The sequence below is a fragment of the Neovison vison genome, chromosome 13 (assembly GCF_020171115.1).
Source record: "Neovison vison isolate M4711 chromosome 13, ASM_NN_V1, whole genome shotgun sequence".
Classification (NCBI taxonomy): Eukaryota; Metazoa; Chordata; class Mammalia; order Carnivora; family Mustelidae; genus Neogale; species Neogale vison.
In genome coordinates, this window is record NC_058103.1 from 96521365 (window position 1) to 96536771 (window position 15407).

The 15407-nt window shown below is 41.7% G+C and overlaps 1 protein-coding gene and 1 pseudogene across 1 annotated transcript; both read left to right on the top strand.

The window, feature by feature from the left end:
* The first annotated feature begins 2129 nt into the window (after positions 1 to 2129).
* The window catches only part of LOC122893933, a 40823-nt pseudogene continuing 27545 nt past the window's right edge, over positions 2130 to 15407 (top strand).
* Positions 12419 to 13258, top strand: LOC122893932 (ribonuclease K3-like). Its single transcript, XM_044231253.1, is given in 2 exon segments — positions 12419 to 12499; positions 12501 to 13258. Coding segments are annotated over 2 exon segments (534 nt in total). The 3' UTR covers positions 12954 to 13258.

Below are 15407 nucleotides of genomic sequence, written 5' to 3' on the forward strand. Positions count from 1 at the left end.
AGGGGGTTTATACAAAGGAACTGAAATCAAGATCTCAAAGAGATATCCACACATCTATGACCATTGAGGCATTGTTCACAAAGACCACTGACAGAAAGAAATCTTTCTCTTTTTTTTTAAAGTTGTATTTATTTAAGTCACCTCTACATCCTTACATTGTACACAAAGATAAACTCAAAATGGATAAAAGACCTCAATGTGAGACAGGAATCCATCAGAATCCTAGAGGAGAACATAGGCAGTAATCTCTTCGATATCAGCCACAGCAACTTCTTTCAAGATATGTCTCCAAAAGCAAAGAAAACAAAAGCGAAGATGAACTTTTGGGACTTCATCAAGATCAAAAGCCTCTGCTCAGCAAAGGAAACAGTCAAGAAAACAAAGAGGCAACCCATGGGATGGGAGAAGATATTTGCAAATGACAGTACAGACAAAAGGTTGATATCCAGGATCTATAAAGAACTCCTCAAACTCAACACACACAAAACAGACAATCATATCAAAAAGTGAGCAGAAGATATGAACAGACACTACTCCAATGAAGATATACAAATGGCTATCAGACACATGAAAAAATGTTCATCATCACTAGCCCTCAGGGAGATTCAAATTAAAACCACATTGAGATATCATCTTACACCAGTTAGAATGACCAAAATTAGCAAGACAGGAAACAACATGTGTTGGAGGGGATGTGGAGAAAGGGGAACCCTCTTCCACTGTTGGTGGGAATGCAAGTTGGTGCAGCCTCTTTGGAGAACAGTGTGGAGATTCCTCAATGTGGGGCTTGAACTTGTGACCAAGAGTTGTATACTCCTCCGACTGAGCCAGCCAATTGCCTCCAGAAGTGAAGAAATTGTTAAATCTCAGTGGCAGGTCAGTGAAAATAAAGATGTTAATTTTTTCCCCTCCTGTGAAAATTAATAAAAGGAAACCTGGTTTAGAATGGCGGTGGGGACCAGCAGGAGGCGCTCTGTTGCCCTATCATTCAGGCCAATTACAGATACATCAGGAAAAGACTACTTTGCAAGGCAAACTACTTTATTAGTCCAGCAGGAAGATAGGCTTCCCCACCCTGCTCCTGAACAGTCCAGCCAACTGATTCTGTCACAACCCAGCCAAAGCAAAACTACCACACTTCCAACTCCCCGTTACTCCAGGGGACTTTCTATTTATTAAGCCTTCCAAACTTTTTCCTTTCCTCTAGAAAAAGTGTTCCTTTTCTTTGTTCAGACACTTGCCTACACTTCTGCTGTAGCTTGCTTGTCCCTGATTGCAGTTCTCTGCTATTCCTGAATAAGCCCATTTTTGCTGGTAAAATAACTGGTAGTTTTATTTTTTGAGGTTAATACCTCATACTGGTTCATGACTCTATCAATTCCTTCCCTGGGTCTTTGGAAGCCCATGGATTCCAGGTTCAGACACCCTAAGACATTATTATAGTCTGCATGAGGCCATTTATGTATTATTATGGTTTTGAGAAACATTTGGACCAAAACACTGAATAAGTTGAATGATTGTTAACAAAAGGAAATATCAAGGAATTAATAGAAAGGAGTTAAAGTCAAGGAACATGTTCAAAGAAAGAATATAATTAACAAATGATTTTAAATTTATATTCAAGGGATACTATCTCTTTGCGAACTCAAATTAGAATTAGAAAAAATTATAACTCAAACTAGAAGCCACAACCCAAGCAGAGTCTGTTATAGAAGCTGGTAGAACTCTGAGGAAGGAGACCCACTAAACAGCTCTCAGAAACAAGGGTTCACTGACTTGCCTAGGCTACTTCGGTAGTTGATTTCTGTAGATATAAATGGATATATTCCTACCAGTCAGTTTAGGGTACTTCCTAATGGCTTCATTTCAGAGAAGCCTTAGAGCTTATGGCTGAGCTCATAGTTGAATTGTTGGATGTCTGTTTTGGGTTCTCAATTATTTGTCTTCCACATCAAAAGTAGAATATCACACTTATTTCAGAAACACTGGGTTAACCAGTTAAAACTGGCAATGACTGGGGTAGAGTAACCTTATGATGATATTATGAATAATATAGATCAACGTTAACAATTTATTCTTTACAAAACTACTTTCATATGCATTGCTTCCTTGGATTTTCAGAACTCCTGGCTGAAGTACTGTAATACACTGTGAAATAGGATGCCTTGGACACCTGTGGATCTCTCTCTGAGCTTGTCCCTTCACAGGTTAGCTCTCCTAGCTTCTCTCTGCTGCCTCTCTCTGCACTCACCGAGTCACTGCATGATTTAGGTCTTCAGTGGATCACATGAACTTGCCCAGAATTCCTGTCTTTTTACTTTCCTTTTTTACCCGAAAATACCAAAGGGTAGTTGGATATATGGAGTGAGATCTGAGACAACCTGTAGAGAGCAAGATGGAGTCTCTCATGTCAGGTGGAAACATGTGTCAAGCAGGGGCCTGTGTCAAGTGATGACACAGTAGTTAAAGGTGCTGCAGCTAGGAGATATTCCCTGGGACCGGTGTAAGCTGACATCCCAGAACTAATAAGGAACAGAACCAAAAAAAGTTCTGCAGGGTCCTGAAACCAATGCAATCCCTTTAGAAAGGGGAGGATTAGACAGCAAACTGTCAGACTCTTCAGACCTTACCCCTCTATGTCAGAGACCACTTGAAAAGACCACTGCTTCCAAAGGCTCTACCCTGTTAATCTGCAGACAGAACAGATCCTTCCCCGGGGGAAACGTAGGAAGGAGTGAGTGCCCAGAGCTGACCAGGACCTGACCAAGACCTTATTTCAACTGTGCGCCCACAGACTGACTTCAAGTTTGGTTCATTAACTTACTACATCCTTCTGTTATCTGCTTTGTGCTGTGGTTTTCTTCTGACCTGCTCTGTGTGCTGTGTAAGGAGCCAAGTTGAGTCATATGGTTAAATGTCATTAAGCTTGGAATCCTGAACCTGGTTTATAATTCTGATTTAACTTTGCTTTAAGATTGATTAAAGCTGACATTGTGGAAGGACACAACTGATGTGAATACCTTCCTAGTGTGCTCATGAAGCAACCCCCATTTCGTCCACCACCTTGAATACCATCTTCAGCTAAGGACAAAAGGAAGATGTTGGAATGAGGGTGGGGTGGCTAGTTATGGAGCTTGCCAGGAAAAACCCAGCAAACATTGGTAATATTTGTGAGGTATATTTATGTCCATGGATAAGAGGTTTTCTTCCTTCCTTCCTTTCTTTCTTTCTTTACCCTCCCTCCCTTCCTTCCTTCCTTCTTTCCTTCCTTCCTTTCTTTCTTTCTGTTGATAAGAGTTTCTTGTGATTTGTAGAGTCATGCTCCTCTTTCTGATACTAGGAGGGAGATACACTTACAAAAGGAAATTTCCTTTATTAATGAAAATGTTCCTATAAAAAGGCTAACTTCCACTCTGGTTTCAGAGCTTCTCCTGTGTTGGTGGTTTCTTAAAAATCACCAGCTCAAAATTATCCTTATGCCCAAAGGTATCATTTGGAGTGGAAAACTCTGCTACCCTTCATGACTATCTGATAATAAGGTGGCCCTGTGAGAAACTCAACCAAGCTGGCTTAGGTGCACTGATAGGAAACACATTCAGGGACCCCAGTTTATCCACAAATTGCACCTTTGACTACATACTCTCCCCCCCTTAATGGAGATTCCACAGTCCACAAAACCAGAGGTGTTTTATTGTTTTTGTTGTTTGCGGTTTCTTTGTTTGTTTTCCACTGAAGTTCTCACTGAACATAGCCTAGTCATCTGTGGGCTTTTCCCCAGAAGATTTTAGGGAAGTGACTTTAGAAGCTAGATCTCTGATTGTTTCCTGATAAATTCAGATTACCCATCTCCAGTTTACCCCTCCTCAGAGCCTTGTCATTCCTCTGTACCCAGAAGGGAGGCTTTGATATTAGACACCTTTGCTCCAGGCTATTCTCAGAGGGAACTTAAGTGTTCTAGATGAGAAGACACAGAACAGGTTCACCTAGGAAGGCTGTCGCCCACCCATGACAGGCTACTAATCAGTTGGAGTGCTGCACCTTTCACTACTATTCCTTTCTTCACAACTGCAGACTTCCTGGCTCTCTGCTCTTCAGAACCACATATTGATTTCCTCACCACTGACACCTGAGTGTTGGATCTGAACAGGGTGAGTTCAGTTGGGGCTGGTGCTAAATATGCATGAGGGAAAAGGCCCAGAAACACTGCAAAGTGTCTCACTGAACTTTTAGATGGCAGAGGTTAGGTTGAAAAGTGATCCAATTTTATAAGAAGCAAAGACCTGAAATCAAGTCAGTATTAATCCCAGTGAAACAGTGTCTCTCTTCAAGCCATCTACCCCTATTCCCACTTCTTCTCCAATCTTCCCAAGCATAATACATTGAAGCACCTTGACTGCTGGTCTTCTAACCTGGGTAGGACCTTTGGGTCAGGTACAGGGTGGCCCAAATGTGAATGTGCCTCCTCTGTCTTCTATAGCACTTCACACGATAGAGGATGAAAAAAATTTCCTTCTATCATTCAAGATTCTTCCACCAAGTTTAGATTAAGTTGAACCAGACAGATTTAATAGGAGTGGGAAAAAAAGTTTCATTATATGCACAGAGGCCCAATAATGAAATTGAGATCCCAAAGAAATGACAGAGGCAGGCTACTTTTAGACATTTTAAACAATGAGACAATAGATTTCTGAGGAATTGACAAGACAGACAAAACAAATGTTGGGGAGTGCTAATTAGTAAGGAATTCCAAGCACATTCTGGGCTGAGGTAGAAGATTAGTAAAAAGCAAGGAATTTTGTTTATATACCTTTTTTGGCTTTAAAATCCATAAAACTGGTTGGGTGCCTGGCTGGCTCACTTAATGGAACATGCGACTCTTGATCTCAGGGTATGAGCTGAAGCCCCACATTGGGCCTAGAGCTTACTTAAAAAATTATAATAAAAAAAATGAGTAAAATCCCTATCTCTGGTGATAAGAATATCTTTTTATTTCTTAGTACAGGGAAAGTACCATTCACAGGAGAGATTAAATTTCTGCTTTGGGGGGACTGAAGAGGGTCTGAGTATCCTTGCCTTGTCTGTTTTCCAAATAGATTCAATTCAAAATGATGAATATGCCATTGGGACACCTTTTGGGGTGGGCTGTCCTGGGTCCCTACACCATTCTCAGAAATGCTCTTACTGACATATCTCATTAGATGCTCACAGGTCTTTGAAGCAGCTGTTCTTAACCCCATTTGTGAACATAGGGCTTGAGAACCAGGTTAGAGATTCCACAGGATCAGCTGCATGCCTCATCATAAACAACCTATTGTTTACAAATAACACTGTACCTTCATTTTGACCTGAGTAGCTCTTATGAGGGCAGTCTCAAACTTGGAACTTGATTGAACAGAACGATATTTCAAAACTCGAGTTCCTATATGATTGAATTCTGAAACCAAATCAAGAAGATTTATAATTATGATAATGTGATAAATGGCCACTGAGTAGTACGTGGGTAGTCAGAAGTGATAAGAGATTTCACCCAGGCTTTGGGGAAGTACCCTAAGGAAATCAGGATCAGATAAACACCGTTCTGCTGAATCAATCTAACTGTAGCCTGGGGTTTGAGGGAACCAGAGCCTTGTTTCTTGGAAAATCACCCAAGTCTTCACCTAACTTCCTCATTCGCTTAAGTGGTGACAACCCTTTCCACTTCACAGCCACAAAGCTTAAATTGCCATTTTTGTTTACAGCCACACGCTTTAGACTTTTGATCTGGACTGTTGGACAGAGTTAGCTAGAGGGTGATGAGTTCCTCTGTTTGGGTAGAAGATAGGCCAGACAGCAGGTATTTGAAATTCTCAAAATAAACTTTGTCTATTTTGGACCATTTTCATGTTTGTCTCAGTCAGGTTCTAGCATATGCTTAGTTCTCATAAATTTAAATACTTAATGAGATTTATCCTCTTCAAGCCTGGGAACAAAATGGTAAAGTTGGGTGCCAGTGTCTACACTGCCAATAAAGGAATTTTAAGGTGCAGGTCAACTCTTACAGCAGTGTTGAGATAATGCTTTCCTCTTTCTTCCCTGCAGACCCACAGGTGGCTCTGGTGACTGAGATGGCATCCTTTTTAAAGGCCCTAGGCCCTCTCTTGACCCTGCTGTTTCCCCTAGGTGGGCTGCTTGTAGACAGCCAGAACCTTTCCTGGAAGGAATTCATGAAACAGCACTACCTGAGCACCAGCTGGAAATTCAGCGACTACAAATGCAATGATCTCATGAAGCAAAGAGAAGCTCCACAAGACAGGAACTATCACATCTTCATCTATACCTTTTGGCACAAAATTGAGCATATTTGCCTCAGGAAGTGGAGAGACCGTTACAGAAATGTATACATATGGGCCCAGCATCCCTTCAAAATACTCCAGTGCTACCAGGAGGGCAACCAAAAGAGCTATAGAGAGCACGGCGGCTACAGCTACATTGAATTCCACTGTGGCATGAATGGGTATGTGGATGGCATAGAGGACATCCAGTTGTTAGACATCAAAAAATAGAAAGTCTACCCATACCCGGAGGTTTGAGTAGAGTATCCAATACTTCCCAAGAGGGAGCCCATGCCTCCGTCAACAGCCCTTGCTATGCCATCCTTTGCATTTGTGGTGCCAACATTTTCCAACTACTTAGTGTTATGCATCATCACATGCTTGTTTCCTATCAAAACCACTCACAGTTTCTCTGCTTGGAATATTCCTGTGCCCTCATGTATCTGATTTGCTCCTACAATATTTTAAGATTAGGCTCTATATGGCTTTTCTGTTTTACTGAACCAGGCATGTTCCCGAAAGTGACTCTTATTACACTGACCAAACTTGAATGGTCTTCCTTCCCTAAATAAATTATGTCACTCCAATGTGTGTGACATTCACATATGTTACATGTTGTGTGATTGGTGGAGGTGTCCCAGGGTGTTTGATACACATTGTGCTTGGATGTGATGGGCGCATAGTGTAGGCTGAAGATGTGTGTCATTGGACTCATTCCTTAAATGTATGAGTTTTCTCTAAGGAAACTCATACATTTTAGATAGGTTAAGTCATTATGTTTCCTGAGGCATAAAAAACTAAGTAGAAGATAATGGCAGAAATAATACATTATATGTTAATTTAAAAAAGAAACAGAAAAGAAAGAAGATAATGGCAAAAATGGGGTTTCTTATAATAATCATTTTCACTAGGCAGAGGTATAGAGTAGATATGGGATGTTAAAAGGTAACCTTCAAGAATGGGTCTTAAGACTTAAGTTTTGTTGGAGGAAAGAAGAAGTAAATTGCAGAAGGAAATGTTGAGGACACAAGTAAGTAATGTCCATGAGAATTCTGTTTGCTAAATGGGGAAGAGTGATACAGAGAAGGATAAACCTTCACATAGAATTTTGCCTCCAGCCGATATGGGGAGGTGAAATGTGGAACATTAAAGTACCCTGTGTCCTTTAGCCTCCTGCATTGTTAAATGACTCCAGTCTTGAAACACTTGGAGAAAAGGCCAAGATCATAACACTTTCAGTTAGGTGGCTGCATTCCTAGTCCTAGACATCTAGCCCCATAAGTAGCCAAGGAATCTAGGTTAGTCATCATTTTTCAAGAAGAGCTCCTCAGCTTTGCAGTTTTTCAGTGCACCTGGGGATGAGCAGACACTGGGAAGATGATGACCTATAGTAATCAAACTCACAAGAGATTAGTGTTAAACCAGCAGTTCTGGGGCACCTGAGGGGCTCAGTCAGTTATGCCTCTGCCTTTGGACCAGGTCATGATCTCTGGGTCCTGGGATCAAGCCCCACATCGGGCTCTCTGCTTGGTGGGGAGCTTACTTCCCCTCTTCTCTCTCTCTGCCTGCCTTTCTGCCTACTTGTGATCTCTCTCTCTCTCTGTCAAGTAAATAAATAAAATCTTAAAAAAAAAGAGAAACCAGCAGTTCTGTATCAATAATGAGTATAAAGATGAAGATTACTAATCGTTTTTCTCAGTTGATAAAAACTGTCTCAGGGTGCCTGGGTAGCTCAGTGGGTTAAAGCCTCTGCCTTCGGCTCAGGTCATGATTTCAGGGTCCTGGGACTGAGCCCCACATCGGGCTCTCTGCTCCCAGGGAACCTGCTTCCTCCTCTCTCTCTCTCTCTGCTTCTCTGCCTACTTGTGATTTCTGTCTGTCAAATAAATAAATAAAATATTAAAAAAAAAAAACCAACTGTCTCAAAATGTATGGTGTGGGCCCTGGATGGCTGTCTGTTAAGTATTGGCTCTGAATTTCAGCTCAGGTCATGATCTCAGGGTCATGAGATCGAGCCCCGCATCCAGCTCTGTCATGAACATGGAGCTTGCTTGGGATCCTTTCTCCCTCTTTCTCTGTCACCTGAGCCATACTCTCACAAACTATCTCTCTCTAAAAAAATGGGGGGAAAAACCCAGAAAAACAAATAAAACAAAACCAAAATGTAGTGGCATGGTTTGTGTTACTGTATTCTGGTTGCCTATACTTATATTCCAGAGTGATCTGTTCTGGTCTCCTACAGTAAGGTTTCACAATACATTTTAAGAATGCTAAGAATTCCTTTTATTAATGGGTTAAAAGATGTGGTTAATCCAATATGGAAGAAAAATGGATTCAAGCATTATTAATGTAATAGCTTTGTGTTGTTGCTTGGGTTTTCCCACATCCACTTCCTCCACCCCATTTGGATAGGTGCATATTCATTTCTTTTCTCAAACTATTTTTCCCCTGCTTCTGTGCAGTGTTGCTGGGGTCATCCCAAGGTTTCAAATCCCCTCTACTGAGTGAAGTGATGGTCATGAGATTCAAGTTAGGCCAACCAGACTCTTTCCTATAGGAGACCAGAATGTAACAGCCCAGAAGATGGCTCTTTGGCATGGAGATGATTTTGAGCTGATTATTTTAAGAAACAGCAGAGAAAGGAGAGGCTCTGAAAGTAGCTTATAAATCCCCCACTTACAAATAAGAGAAATTTATCATCATAGAGAAAATCTCTATCCCTAAGGGTTTTTCCCCTATGTCTGACAAGATAAACATGCCCCTAAGTCACAAGAAACTCTTACCAATCAAGAAGGCACAGACTTAACTCTGCTTACCAAACCTTACCTTTGTTTACTATACTTTCTCTGGTTACCTTCCTGGAGTCTGCTTTCCCCACACTCTTCTTCCTTTGTTTTAACTGCAGATGGTCTCTTACCCAAGGTCTCATAACTACTTTGAATGACTCTTCCTGATGTGAAGAACAAAGGCAAAGGAAATGTAGAAAGAAAATTAAATTTCCTTACAACATGGCCCATTGACAAGTACTTGAGACAGGCAGAGTGACCTTCTTAAAAGAGCTCAGTTACCTCAATGCTAATATTTTGCTAGAGAAAAAAGATAACCTTAGGCTGACATGAGCCCAACTCCCAGGGGTAAGGGCCTACTTAGCCAGAGTGACTGCATCTCTGTTAAACAGCCATTTTTGTTGTTTGTGCAGTAAACTTAAATTGTCCCTGCCCCTCAGAGAAACTTCCTTAAAAGCAAGTCCAGGAAACCAGTAAAATGTGGTCGAGTAATTCCTGATAACAGAGCCCAGAATACAAGGATTAGTTAGGCCAGATGGAGACATCTAATCAGTACAAAGCACATATGCAACTTCCCTAACCACCAAAGAATGTAAACCCTAGCTTTTGGCCGCCAAACATTGGGTGCCAATTCTGACCAGAGTGATAGGCTAGTTCAAACAGCTACTATAGGGTAAACTGTAATTCAATTAGCCACCTGTGTGTGGCCCAACATGACTAAGCCTTCTGGAAAGTACTGTTTGTTAACAGTTCCTGGTATGGGGTAATCGTAAGTAACAAGTCACCAGACCAGATGGTCCTAGCCAATCAGCAAGAGACACACAAACCCAGTGGGTTAAAATAACAAAATATGGATTGCGGTTTTACCCAATAAAAGGTAGCCTGTAAGATTGAGAGGGGTCGCTCTCTTTAAAGGCAACCTTGATTGGTCAGTCAATTCTTGATGCTTGGCATGAATAAAGCTTTACTTGACCTTTGCTTTATATCAGCCTCATTCCTTTGATAATGGACCTCAACACCAGGATCCTGTAAGTCCCCATTAACATGTAAAAGTCCCAGGACACCTGGGTGGCTTAGTTGATTAAGTGTCTGCCTTTTGCTCAGGTCATGAATCCAGGGTCTTAGGGTTGAATCCCCCTGATGGGCTCTCTGCTCTGTGGGAGCCTGCTTCTCCTTCTCTCTGAGGCTGCCCTAGCTTGTACTTTCTCTTTCTGTCAAATAAATAAATAAAATCTTTTAAAAAATTTATGTAAATCCCTTTGGAGACTTCCTTTATTTCTACTCCATCCAAGTTACATGTCAGCAATCATCCTCCAAGCTTATGGCCCACTGATAGACATCTGAAGGGTCTCATGACTCATGCTGTACTAGATGCTAGTAAATGACCTCATCTTAACAGCAGCTTGCCCTGCAAGGCCATAAAACCCTTGCTTCCAAATACCTTCAGGACTTTGTCTATCCCTAACCGCACCTAAACTTAAAAGTATAGAATCATCCACCTGTCACAACCTTAGTGCAGTTCTTTCTACCCTTGGGTCCTGTCCACATGCTTTCATAAAACCACCTTTTAGCACAAAAGATATCTCAAGAATTCTTTCTTGGCTGTTGGCTTCAAACCCTAACATATTTCTTACACAATCTCTACTGGGAGGGTGATTATGCACCCCAACTCCATGAAGAAAGAAGCACCTTCACTATGACCCTCCTGCCTTACCCTAGGTATCTTTTTATCTGGCTCTTCATCTGTCTCCTTTACCATATTTTTAAAGAAACTGATAAACCATGTGTTGGAGAGGATGTGGAGAAAGGGGAACCCTCTTATACTGTTGGTGGGAATGCAAGTTGGTGCAGCCTCTTTGGAGAACAGTGTGGAGATTCCTCAAGAAATTAAAAATAGAACTTCCCTATGACCCTGCCATTGCACTCCTGGGTATTTACCCCAAAGATACAGAGGTAGTGAAAAGAAGGGCCATCTGTACCCCAATGTTTATAGCAGCAATGGCCATGGTCGCCAAACTGTGGGAAGAACCAAGATGCCCTTCAACGGATGAATGGATAAGGAAGATGTGGTCCATATACACTATGGAGTATTATGCCTCCATCAGAAAGGACGAATACCCAACTTTTGTAGCAACATGGACAGGACTGGAAGAGATTATGCTAAGTGAAATAAGTCAAGCAGAGAGAGTCAATTATCATATGGTTTCACTTATTTGTGGAGCATAACAAATAACATGGAGGACATGGGGAGTTAGAGAGGAGAAGAGAGTTGGGGGAAATTGGAAGGGGAGGTGAACCATGAGAGACTATGGACTCTAAAAAACAATCTGAGGGTTTTGTAGGGGCGGGGGTGGGAGGTTGGGGTACCAGGTGGTGGGTATTATAGTGGGCACGGATTGCATGGAGCACTGGGTGTGGTGCAAAAATAATGAATACTGTTATGCTGAAAATAAAAAATAAATTAAAAAAAAAAAGAAACTGATAAACCATGAGTGTTTCCTTGAGTTCTGTGTGCCACTCTAGCAAAGTAATGGAATAAACAGGGAGTTGGGGAAGCTCAGATTTATAGCCAGGCAGTCAGAAGCACAGGAAATGAGTGGCACTTGCAATTGACAACTGGACTGGGGGAGTCTTGTGTGTTTGTCATTTGTTTTCTCCTACAGAAGTGAAATCATGGAGCTCGAAATGATAAAGCTTCAGGGATGGAGGCACTCAACGGATATCAGGATTTCGTAATTTCCTCACACTTCTTTGAGGAAGTTATCACTTCTCCTTTGTTCCTTTAAGGAGGCTTGGTCTTCCTGCATCAGCAGGGATACTGGCTTTAAACAGTGAGTTGGAGGGTGTGGGTCTCATCCACACTGTGCACAAAAAGGGCATCTTCCAAGCCCCAGGTTTCCCTTTCCTCTTTCCTAGGGCTCAGAACCCTTCCACGCTGGCAGAGGAACAGCAGACAAAAGCATCTGAGCCTGGGATTAATCACTGTATCCTCAGCAGGAGCCCCAGTAAGGAGACCTGGTAAGAGGAGATGCCTGGGGTCTGGGGACAGCAGAGTCATGACAATGGCCAGAAGGTCCAGGTCACATAGATATTTGAGGAATATCCCAGGAGGGAGGAGGGAGGAGCCAAGTTTCTGGACCAGAAGGTATAGGACAAAAAGAAGAATGGGATCTGCTACTTAGAGGAAAAGTCATCTTACCTCCCATTCCTCCTTACTGGGCTTCAGGTCCTTCCTAGAATTTTAAGACTCATGTCAGAAAGAAGACAGTTTAAAGAACAAGAAAAGGACTATGAAATCTGAAAAGTTACAAACACATCTAAATGGTTGTGAATGATAATTTTGGTCTTATGGCTTCTGCTACAATCATTCTCTCCTTTTCTTCTCTCTTCCTACACAGAAGAGATGATGCTGGATCTTCTGGGACCCTTTCCTCTCCTCCTCTTGCTGCTGGGATCATGGGGGCCAAGGCTTCCCCCTGGTGCTATGGCTCAACTCACTAGGTTTCAAATATTTGAAATTGAGCATATAAGAGCAGGTCCCGTACAATGCAACAATGTAATGCGTGCTGTTAATAGTCTTACTCAGCACTGTAAACCTCAAAACACCTTTCTGCATGACACCTTCCAGAATGTGGCTGCTACCTGTCTTTTGCCCAACAGGACCTGCAGGAATGGCCAGAATAACTGCCACCAGAGTGCAAATCGTATTGGCATGACTTACTGCAGTCGCACTGGAGGGACATATCCCAACTGCCGCTACAGTACTACTCCCCAGAATCAGTTCTACACTGTTGCCTGTAACCCCCCTCAGCCTAGCGACCCTCCCTATCCTCTAGTTCCTGGGCACTTAGATTAAGACTAAGGTTTTCTTTACATTCCCTCTCACCTGGTGCAGTTTCTCTCATAATATCTATCTTCTGCCTTTCTTTCCCTTTGTTGATTTTCATGGTTCCCACAGAAGAAAGAAGAAGGGGAGTGGACAGAGTTGTGGACAAGAGCAATCAGATATTTTTCTGCTTTGGAGCTCTGTGTGTTTTGAAAGAAAGCAACAGGGAAGAGGGCAAAGAAAGACCCAGGCCCCCTAGTTTCAATCTTGAAACTTCTGTCAAGCTTTGTTGCATTGTGTTCACAGCAATAAAATCACTTTCTGTTGCACTGTAATGACCTTGAATGCATGTGTCTGGGATCTCTTTCACAAACTGTCAGCCTGGGGCCATCTTGATTGCAGTTGCTCACATTCTCAGGAGAACTATTTGGGCCCTAGGTAACTTTTGAGGTTATACCATAACCCAAGGCTTCTGCCACTCTCCTGCCTCCCCCATGTCTTTTGAATTTTGGAGGAGGAAAGTTCATCATCCCTTCAAACTCTGCTCAAGGCTTTTACATATTTCCCTTGAAACCATGCTCTATGTTTATTTGGAGGTGGAATGGATACCTTACAGAGTGTGCATAGTCCTTCACACACATTCTAGCCCTGGCAACTGATGCATCATACGTATTTACTATTGGTTTTCCTATTTCATCAGATGATGTTTTAAATATAAGTAGTAGTAGGGATAATAATCCACTGTAGCTTTAGAGTCACTTGTCCCATGATTTATTGGAATGCATGAAAGAAAACATAGATCGGGGGGGTGGGGAATAAGCTCTGGGGGATGAAAAACATTCTTCCCTTATCTAAATACTGAAATATCACAGAAGTAATGGTGTTTTGGAACAGATATTGGAATTAGACATTGAAGGACAGGAGTTTAATATTTGGCTGGGGTGCACCTGGGTGGCTTAGTGGGTTAAGCTGTTATACCTCTGCCTTGGGCTCAGGTCATAATCTCCAGGTGCTTGGTTCAAGCCCCTTCCAGCTCCCTGCTCAAAAGGGAGCTTGCTTTTCCCTCTCCTCTTCCCTCCTTTCCCCTTATGCTCATTCTCTCTCTCTGTCTCTCTCAAATAAATAAAATCATGGGGAAAAAAAAAGATTATGGCTGGGATTAAGAATTTAGGTTCTAGGTGTAGGAGGGAAAATAATTTTCCCTCCACCATTCTAGGTTCTTGGATGAAACCCCCCTCCCATTATAAAAAGACTGATTAATAAGACAAAAAGTATTTTAATTATGTAAAGACATTTGGTAGCCCCATAGAAAATGAGACTATAAGGCAACTAGACATCTGAGGCTTAAAAATCTCTAGTCTGCTTTCAGAATTTCTCCTGGTCTGCAATTTCTCAAAATAAACAGCTTGCTTAATGTAATTCTTGTGCAGAAAAGTCAACCCATATTTTGGGTCAACATTTTCTGTTATTCTTTATCAGTCAATCAATGACTACAACCCTGTGAGATAGTAGAAAATATGTACTGATTTCTGCTTCTGATTTTTGGCACAGAGCTCCTGAAACCCTTGTAAATTCCTAAGTGATAAGAATACCGGGAATATCTTTGTTTTTGGCAGACGCCTGGGTATGACCCCTGGATGCGGGCTGATCACCAGGAAGATCCAGTCATGATTAAAAGCATGTAGGGAATTTGGGTAAATTGGAAGGGGAGGTGAACCATGAGAGACTATGGACTCTGAAAAACAATCTGAGGGGTTTGAAGTGGTGGGGGGGTGGGAGGTAGGGGTACAAGGTGGTGGGTATTATAGAGGGAACGGATTGCATGGAGCACTGGGTGTGGTGAAAAAATAATGAATACTGTTTTTCTGAAAATAAATAAATTAATTAAAAAAATAAATCTATCACTTCACATAGGGATTCTTTGTGTGCATGGTAAGAACACCTAGGATTTACTCTAACAAATTTCAAGATTGTAGTACTGTATTGCCACCTGTTAAGAAAACGTAACTGAGCAAATTGTTTTTAAATAATTTTCTTTTTCTTAAGTTCTTTTTTTTTTTTTTTTTTTTTTTTAGTAATCCATACACCCAAGTGGGGCTCAAAATGACAACCTGAGTTCAAGAGTCACATGCTCCTCTGACTGTGACAGTCAGTGACTCTTTAACTAGGTAAATTTTTAAGATCTTATTGGCTTTATTCAATGATTCATGGATCAGGCAGCATCCAATACAGCAGAGAGAAAGGAGCTCCAAAGAGCTGTATAAAATGAAAGATTTTAATAGACAGGAAGAAGCAGGAGCAAGGCTGTTATAGTAGGCAAAAAAGCAGATCAGTTCTTGCAAAGTTACTTTTCTTTAGGGAATGGCAGGGATCTATCTACCAGACGGATTAAATAGTGCTGAACAAGCAAGTCCTGCTTTCTGGGAAAACCAAACTGTGTTAAGACTCAATTTGGTGATATGGGGCTTAGCCGAAGCAACTCCA